General features: G+C 41.6%; 1 protein-coding gene across 1 annotated transcript in view; it reads right to left on the reverse strand.

Annotated features, from left to right (window-relative positions):
• LOC104270598 (teneurin-2-like) overlaps window positions 1-9216 on the reverse strand; it is a gene marked incomplete at both ends in the record, with an annotated part of 98576 nt that overhangs the window by 1299 nt on the left and 88061 nt on the right. Inside the window, 3 exon segments of the mRNA XM_009865004.1 lie at window positions 539-714; window positions 6773-7647; window positions 8145-8299. Coding sequence (XP_009863306.1) covers window positions 539-714; window positions 6773-7647; window positions 8145-8299 — 1206 coding nt within the window.

Consider the following 9216-nt stretch of genomic DNA (forward strand, 5'->3'; position numbering starts at 1 on the left):
GCCGTTCTTGGGCTCTAACACTGCTCTCGGAAGCGCTAACCATGGCACAAGACCGCCCTCTGCCCTGACCGTTCTATTTATTTATTGTTTTATTCAGCTGCGGTGTATAAATTTGGAAGATTTCCCTTCTAACAGCAGGAGGCTACCTGAGCCTCTGCTCCGAAGGATCTCCACCCCGGCAGCCAACATCCAGCACCCGGGCTGCCCCTCTGCGGCACTGAACTCAGAACCAATTTTGCAGCGAAGAAACAGGCGAGCTGGGTAAAGTGAACCTGACCCGAGAGGCAATGGCAGGGCTGCCTTACACCAGCAGATATCACCACCCGTATTTGACACCAAGCGTGATCGTGAACTGTCTCTTACCTCTCCCAAAGGCTTGCCATTTTAGGAATGAGCTTTAAGGGAGGTTTTCTTGCAAACCTGACACGCCTTCCCCCTGCTCGTGACTGTGCTAGTGGCACAAATCTTTCTGCAAATTGCTTTCTCAAGTTGTGTGTGTGTGTGCTGAGGAGATGTGCTGAGAAGTGTGCTTTGGTACCTTGAACAACTGTATAGGAAGCCTCCACAGAGGAGAGATTTGTGATGACCGTGACATCGTCATCCCGATTAGAATTCTCAATGTCGATGGTAATAGACTTTTCCATTTCTCGATGAAGGCTAGTTACCACTCCAGTGGGACGTGTTACATTGGTCAGACGCCCTTCATGATCATAGCTAATAGAAAAGTTAGTGAGAGCAAAGAAGCATGAGGATATATGTTCATTTCAATACCCAATGTATTAATAATGCACCACATCTGTGCAAAAAACCCAGAACGAAACAGCTTTTCAAGAACATCCTGGCCATATTTACTTCTCTGTTCTTGAAAGAGTCTGTAATGTTGAAATAGTAATTTTGAGAGATACTGATCTCAATAAATCCAGGCTAGCACATTTTAAATTAGTAACTTAATAAAATAAATTATTATGGACACAGAGAGCGATATTTAGCTCAAACAATTATAATTACTAAATTCATCTCTATTTTAATAGTTGCATTTCGCTCTACGGAAGTGGACTTACGACGGATACTACAATAACAATTGCACACACTGCACATTCGCAATCGAATACTTTGCGGAAACTGCTAAGTATGGGCTAAGGTGACGTAACAAGGAATAAACTTGCCATAAGAGATTAAAAGAGACATCAGCTTGAGAACATAATAATTTCATCTGTGGTATTGAACTGCATTTTAGGGTCAGTATTTTGGCTCATAAAGATGAGTGATGAGAAGTTAAAGCACAGGATAGGTTGGAATTGCACAAAGGGCAGCAGTCAGCACTCAGAATATACCTTAGAAGAATTAAGTGCTCCAGAGGCATAAAGATAAAAGAAAAAAAAAAAAGAAAGAAAAAAAAGGGCTCTCCATGAGTTTATTGGGTTAAATTTATTTAGAGGTACAAATCTGAGGAGGAGGGGGAAGAAGGAATGCTGCCTGAAATCAAATGGTACTGTTTCTCCCTTTCCTTCAGTACGCTATATTGGTGCGCATATGTATGCTAAAGAAGCAATCCCTTGGATCTTAAGGATAAGAAATGAGGACCTGAAACAAAATCAGTATTCCAGTCTGACACTCTGCTTGCTGCAGTTCTCTACTTGTGCAAGAGTCTCTCACCCAGCCGCTACCAAAGCGCACATACTTCTAAACAGCAGAAAGGCAAGAAAAAATGTCCTGTGTAGATAAAGGGAAAAGTTTAGGCAGAGATTGAAACCAACTGGTCATCCTTCGAATGTAGAAATCCAGGGAGTGGGAAGCCTGGAAGAGAACTGGTAAATCCATTGCACTGCCTGAGAGTAACAGAAGAGAAGAGGAGCACATTTAGTATCACGGAGCTAGCCGAGTTCTTTGCCCGCCGCGGTTAGCTGTAAAGATGAAAAGAAATCAGTGCTTTCAACATGACTTTTTACAATTAAATCATTCAGAAAGCTCACAGTAGGCCACCTGAACTGTATGGCATATCTCCAGAATTAATACACAAATTGGCTCCTCAGTTAATACCAATATAAAATATGCCTTTCAAGTCCATTGCAAAAGGTGGCATCCATTCAACTGAATATAGGGAAGGAAAAAAAAGGGAAAAAAAAAAAAATCACCTGTGGAGCAACAAGCCTTACCAGAACCAATGGAAATACTAGGCAAAGAAGTAAATCAATAAAGTACCATGCAATCTAAAAGGGACCAGTAATATATTGTTTTCACTTAAGCAGTTTAGGATCAAAAAAAGATTAAGCAGCATGATTTTCTTTCATAGAAGTCACAAGTTTCTACCCATATGTGGCTTCTTTTTAGTATTATTTTTAACCATTTCAACAAGATACTGGATAAAAGCTAATACGTTGAACTCATCTACAAAAGGGGGGTTGGCTAAGTCTATATAAAGGTCTTCACAGAAAAATACTGAAGAGTTCTTGTAAAGTACAGATGAGGGAAGAATTTGATCCAGTCAAGCATCCATCTAGCAAGGGGGAAAAAAAGTAAAAAAAGTTGACAGTTTCAAAAAACTCAGCGGTTAATAATGAGATACACGCTGAGTGTCTGTGTGTGGATGAAGAGAATACTTAGGTGTCAAATATTACAGAAGAGACAATGTTATTTAGGACAAACTAGAAAAGGCTACGAGTGGCTTCAGCATGACTGTGCAGAGCTCGGTGAAGATCCAGAAAAATGGTTGGTGAAATTCCTCCTCAGCAAATATATTTTAGGCAATGCAAATGAGACACTAATTTAAAATCTTCATTCACATTGCTGAGTTTTTAATTAACGCAGGAAAAAATCCTGGGGATTGCTGTGGGCTACTCACTGAAAATCTCTGTTCAAAGTGCAAGGGCAGTCTAAAAAGTAAATATGAATGAGGATGTACAGAGCCTGAAATAGAAAAATGAAAATATTCTTATGCTGTTTCTAGAAATCAGTGTTTTGCTCCCAGCCGTGGGGCCTGTTTCCTAATGCTGGTCACAATTTTTGAAACCAGCACTGGCAGAGATTAAAAGGGTTTATAAGCAAGTGATGGACATGCTTACAGTGATACATACAAAAGTACTCTCTATAAAGATCTGGAGACCATTTAGTTTACGAGCTAGACACATAAAAAAATCACTACTTAAATGCTGTATACACATTGCAATATAAAGAAGACATTTCTACTTTACCCATTGCATTAAGAAAATGATTAAAAAAAAATTAATAAACCAGAAAAAGTTTATGTACTTCAAAATTTAGAAGTGACATATTACTGAGTTGGGTTGGTGTTTTTTTTTTTTTAATTTGTCTCATATGAGAGCAAGTGCCTAGCAGAATACAACACCCAGACATTTACCCGAATAATAAGAATAAAGTGATATAGGAATTAAATAGTTATATACCTTTCTTCTTCATGACATCAACCCAAGGTAATGAACTAAAAAAAAATTTTGCAAAGGAAAACATACAAATTGACCTGGGACTTGTTGGTATCTTCTTTGGGAGAAGCCACACACAGCCTATGACCCAGCGTCAGGGCAGGGGAATTGTATCTGACATGGCAATCTTTATACCTTCAGCTGAGGTGCGTTCTGGATACACTGAAATTCCTGAGCTTTGGCTCGGTCCCCGTGTGTTGCCTGGTCTAGTCGAGAGGTGGCGTCCCTGCCCACAACAGGGAGGTTGGACTAGATGATCTCTAAGGTCCCTCCCAGCCTAGGCCAGTCTGTGATTCTATGATTCTAGAGCAAGGTTTCATCCCAAGTTCTTCTACTAACAAAATTACAAGGGGAGAGATCCCTTCCTAATCCCAGTGCCTTAGGAAATGGCATCTCCCTGTGCCCACAACAAGTCTCTCCCGTGCCGGCAGTGGCGACCTAAAGGTGTCCTGAGTCCCGGAGTTCCCAGGACAGCTCTGGGTACCACCAGACCCATCCAGCCTGCAGACAGTCCCTGACAGCCCGGTGGGCACAGCCAGCCCATGTGTCTGTGCTGGGCCACCAGACCCAGCTGTGGGACAGAGCCGAGCACGTGCTTGTCACCTCTGGGTCAGCTACAACGATCTGACGTGCGCATCCCTTCGGCAGGCTTGTGAAAACATGCTGCAGGCTCTTCTCTCATGTATGTTCACCTACGTCAGGCACTTTTTATTGCTAGCGTCCCGGTCTTTGAGGTGAGAGAAGTGTCCTGCTCAGCTCCTCGCAGCTAGGGCAGTGCCACAGACGGGGCTGCAGGAACGAGTAACAGCAGCTTTGACTTCACACAGAGCAGGGCAAGGGGCAGATCCACCCACGTTTACGTAAATCCCTATTTTCTCTCCCCCGTAAAAACCGAGCTGACTCAAGGAGGAAACTGCAGCATTCTCTTAGGATGCTTTCAAGACCAAACTGGAATACCACTGAGGACCACTTCAAAGATCTGTGCTTCATGCCTAAAACCAGCTTAAATTACCCCATGTGAGCTTGCTGGGAGCTGTTACATTATTTAAAAGCCTTGCCTGTTTCTCCTGCAAATGAACTGTGTGCAGACACACAGGCACTATCTATATACATATGTATATATAAAATATACCTACGGAGCGTGTATGCATTTCTCTGCACATACACAAGCATACCTAGATGTACTGCACAATTTCAGGTCTGTGAGCATTTTCAGGGTACAGTTTCAGATTAAAGAAAGGAATATATCCACTATATTCAATGTCTGGTTGAGATAAATGCACTGAAATACTTTTTTTTAAAGAAAAACTTTAATATATATACTCTTTTACTACTTAAAAGACATTTGTTCTTCTCAGGTTCTGCTGCCATATTAGAAATTTGGGTATTGCATGAATATTGTGGCACTGCAAACTATTCTGACCTTATAAGCTCTCATTGGCCAAGTATTTCTTTCACATCTTCAATCAATATTAACTTAGAGCTACCAAAATAAATTGCATAATGATGAATACAGGATTTTCCCCTGGGAGTTGCTCTGAAGAACAATTAGAAACCATGAACTAGTACTGAGTGGACCATAATTGTTGGGGTTTGTACATTTGATTTAAATATTTCTTATAATCTTATTAATAAACTCCTGAACAATGGGGTCACTTGAGATGACAAAGCATATGAAGGACTTACTGTAAGTCAGCTGCTTAGGATCGGCCTAAAGGAGATGCCTCTACTTTTCTGGTATTTTGTAATGAGTATGTAAAGTTTTAAATTACCCAAATTACTCGACTGAGTAATGAGTAATTAAATTACTCATGTAGAGTTTTAAATTACTTTGCTATTTAATGTTCTACAATTAATTACAGGTGTTTGGAGAAATAACTATTTTATATGACTTATGATCTGAATTTTGAGCTAGCTATTGAGGAAAAACTACAAAAACACCTTCATAAAAGGGCATCCACATCAATAATGTGAGATTTTACCACCTTCTAGTACAGTGAACTTTTACTCGATTGTGTAATCAGCTGCTAATACCGGATTACTTCTCTCACTAATGTGTTGTAAAGAAATACCCTCTGCAAAATATTAAGGAGAAAGAAACCTGGACATCTCTACCCACAGCCTAGATGAAAAATCGCAGTGGTTCAGTTTCCAGGGCCACATCAGAAGGGAACCACGAGAGGGCACTGCTTTCCTTTTTATGGAAACGAAACACAGTGTGGACAAAATAACCGATGTGCAAGGCTGATTTAGGCGGATTTTGAGCGGACTGAACACGGTTCTTTTTATTCCTGCGTTACTTATGTTTTCCCTAAAAAGAAATTAAGTGGTGGCTGGGATGAACGCATTAATAAACTAAAATAGGTGTGCGTCACTGCTAGTCTGTAACCTTGAAAATAAGGCTGCAATTTGAAATTAAATATAAAGCCCTATTCATAGTTTCTACCCGCTAATTTGAGAAATTGCATTTAGTAATCAATAATTAACTATTTCACACAAAACATATGGCATCAGACTTGCCATACTTGGAAGATACACAGTTTTTCAATATATCCTTTAGCTTCTATTTCTAAACACTGTTTTGCTCGATAAATGTCAATAAGACTACTAAGAATGGGATAACTCTTAAAAAAAGCTGACTAGTTTTTTCTAGCTTTTTAATATACTTCTGAACTTAATCTCTGGTGAGTTTCCTCTGAAGAAGAAGGGATTTTTTTTAAATCTAAATGCTCATGAACACCAGTGCGTGCGCTTCTGGGTTATCTACAAATTACGGAAGATACGCTCGGCGTGTGCCAGGTAGCTGGGGATCCACTTCCCTCGTCTCGAGGCTCAACAGACAGTGAGAGTTAGGCAACGCTTTAACAATCACAAGTAATATTTGAGTCTGAACAGACAGATAATGTAATTTGAGCTCCCCGAGAATCTACAGCGTTAGGGTTCCTCGAGAGAGGCGGCTCGGCAGGAGCTGTGCGCTGCTGGGGGCTGCTCTGGGTGTGAGTCCCCTGCAGCCTCGCGGGGGGCTCAGAGGGAGCAGGGACCCCGATCTGGGTAAAACCAACACGGGTCCTGAGCGTGGGACACGGTCCTTCGTGCCGGAGGCAGTGAGCTTCCCCGTAGGTGACTGCGGTACCCACCCAAAGGACCCGGCCAAACGGATGAAATCAAGAAGCCGCTTAATCATTTCCAGCACCCCAGCAGACTGAGATGCCACAGCCTTAATTCAGCACCAGCGAAAAGCCTACAACAAATGTCAGCAGGGTCAGTTTAGAGCCTACTCGCTACCGTTTGGAAAATAAATGTACACTTAAGATATCCAAAAACATTCTTACTCATAAAATGATGTCCATCCTGTTTCATCACTCTTCGTTGCTAAGAGACCACTGTTTCCATTATATGTCATTAATCCGAGCTCCAGGGTCTGTGTTGAGACTAGCTTGAGTCCACCGTTAGTGCCAACAGCCAGCGTGACAATCTGATTATCCGGCATCAGTAAGTGGCGGGGCATCCCGCTGGCGTCCCGACGGACCTTCAAGGAGTTGCCGTTGTTGTCCATCACCTCCGTAACATCGTTATCGCTGCTATAGGTGAAATTGTACAAGTACTCCCCGGTAACGAGGCTGAGAGTGTACTGGTGAATCCCGTCAGCATTGAAGACATACAGCTCCTGTTCTCCTGGAGATGCAGCTTCATATTGGTTAAAAGAATTAAGAATGGGCCTGTTTTTACTGACAGCCCTAATGCGGATATTTCCGAGATCAGCTATGTAGATGGTACCATCTGGAGCCACAGCTAAGGAAGATGGTGAATTTAAGATGGCGTCAGTGGCATACCCATCATCCCCAGAATAGCAATTACAGTTGACATCATTTTTGCAATCACAGTCTGAAGCTGCCCCTGCAAGAAGGCATATTTCTCCATTGGTAGTTACCTGGCGTAGCCGATTAATTTTTTTTTCATCTGTCTCACTGATGTAAAGAACTCCTGTGTGTGAGATGGCAATGGCACTGGCTGATTCAAGTGCAGAATGAATAGCCAGTTTGCTAAGAGAGTAGTCTATACCAGGAACCTGGCAGTGCATGGGGCGTCCAGCAATAATGCTAACTTGATGGTTTTCTGTGATCCGCAAAATAACATTGTTCTCTAGGACATAAAGTGAGTTGTCCATGGGATTGACAGCGAGATCAGTAGGCCACTCCAGCCGTACCTATGAGTTGCACAAATTATTACTGTAAAACTCGTAACTGAAAAGTACACTTCTAGTGTTTAAAATTCCATGTGTAACAACAGCAAATTAGTGAGGGGTTTATCAGCGAAAATCATGAAACCGAGTCATGAATGGCAACTACTTCAAACAATGATTTTGGTTTTTTTCGGAAATATTAAAGCTACGTGCAGTGGTAACTTTGGCTAATTGTGTTTCTGTGCAAAGAATGAACGCTACGTTGTGGAAGCTCTACAATAATTACAGAAAAACAGGCAATTAAGACAATAACTCCCATTATCTCAACCTTATTTCTCTACAGTTGCATAAATAACCTGTGTTAGCCACAGTAAAAGGATGGTTCAGTCATTTCAGTAATGAATCAACTATGCTATCATCTTGCACTGCATAATGCACTTCTTAAGTGGCCAGGCAGTCATCCAAAATAGATTCTTTTTTTGTCTACAGCGGAGAAGAAAATAAATGCAGTCGGAGTCTACCTGGGTGACATCCATGCTGGAATCGCAGCTGAGAGGTCGAACAGCAGTGAGGTCATTGGAGCCCAGAAGAGTTGATATAATTCCATTCTGATCCACTTTTCTGATCATCGTGGCATCAACGAAATACATGAGGCCATACTTATCCACTGCAATTCCTGCAAATATAAAATCCAGGCATCAGTGAAGCAGTGAGGCTCCAAGCTTGAAGGCACAATTCAACTTTTTAACGAGTTTACAAGTTGGTGACGTTTGTTCTCTTCCCCTGTTCTTGACTCCCTTCCGATCTAAGCACAGGTCCTGGAACCTTCCAAATACCTTCAGTTCCGCTGAATAAATAACAGCAAGCGGGTTTATCCTTTGGGGCTTTTAAGAAAAGAAAACCACAGAAATCCCTCAAACACACCAAAGACCCAGCAGAATGCATCAGCTTATTTCTAAATTTAAACGCCCTACTATACATTACATGAACTCAATTAAAAAAATATAAAATTGTAAGTTTTCATCTCAGAAATTCAAGACATTGCTTTCTTCATCTAAAGGATCTAACGAGGATGAAGAATTTTTAGTTTTCGTCTAAGATGGCTTCAGAAATGTTGAAAAATCAGGAGGACGTTATATTCTTTCTGGATATTCTTCGAATCCTTTGACCTGTTGCAGTAAGGAATACTGGAAGAACATCTGGTGTTACCAGATGAGGACACGGGGATTTCCAGCCTAGAAGAAAAGGAAAGCTTCAACGCCTCTCACACTGGAAGCCCTCGGAGAGGAAAGGCAGAGAATGAAAGGGTGCTCCCTTGGAGGGACAGGAGGATACTGCTGCCTGTGGGGAAGGAAGCCAGGCTTGCTCTCACTCGCCTTTCCGGCTTTGATTTGGTGCCCTGCCTTGTCCGTTTCTTGGGCTGAAAAGAAAATACTGATCTAAACCTTTTGTCTTCAAATGGTTGCAATGCTCATCCTATTGGGCAGTGAGAGAAGATACAGCTTTATCCTCTTAACTTCTATGTAGAGGCTTAACTTAAAACATGCAAGCAGCTCCGTCTCATTAATATACTCTGTTGGTGCTAACTGAAAT

The sequence above is a fragment of the Apaloderma vittatum genome, unplaced genomic scaffold (genome assembly GCF_000703405.1).
Source record: "Apaloderma vittatum isolate BGI_N311 unplaced genomic scaffold, ASM70340v1 scaffold13992, whole genome shotgun sequence".
NCBI classification, from domain to species: Eukaryota; Metazoa; Chordata; class Aves; order Trogoniformes; family Trogonidae; genus Apaloderma; species Apaloderma vittatum.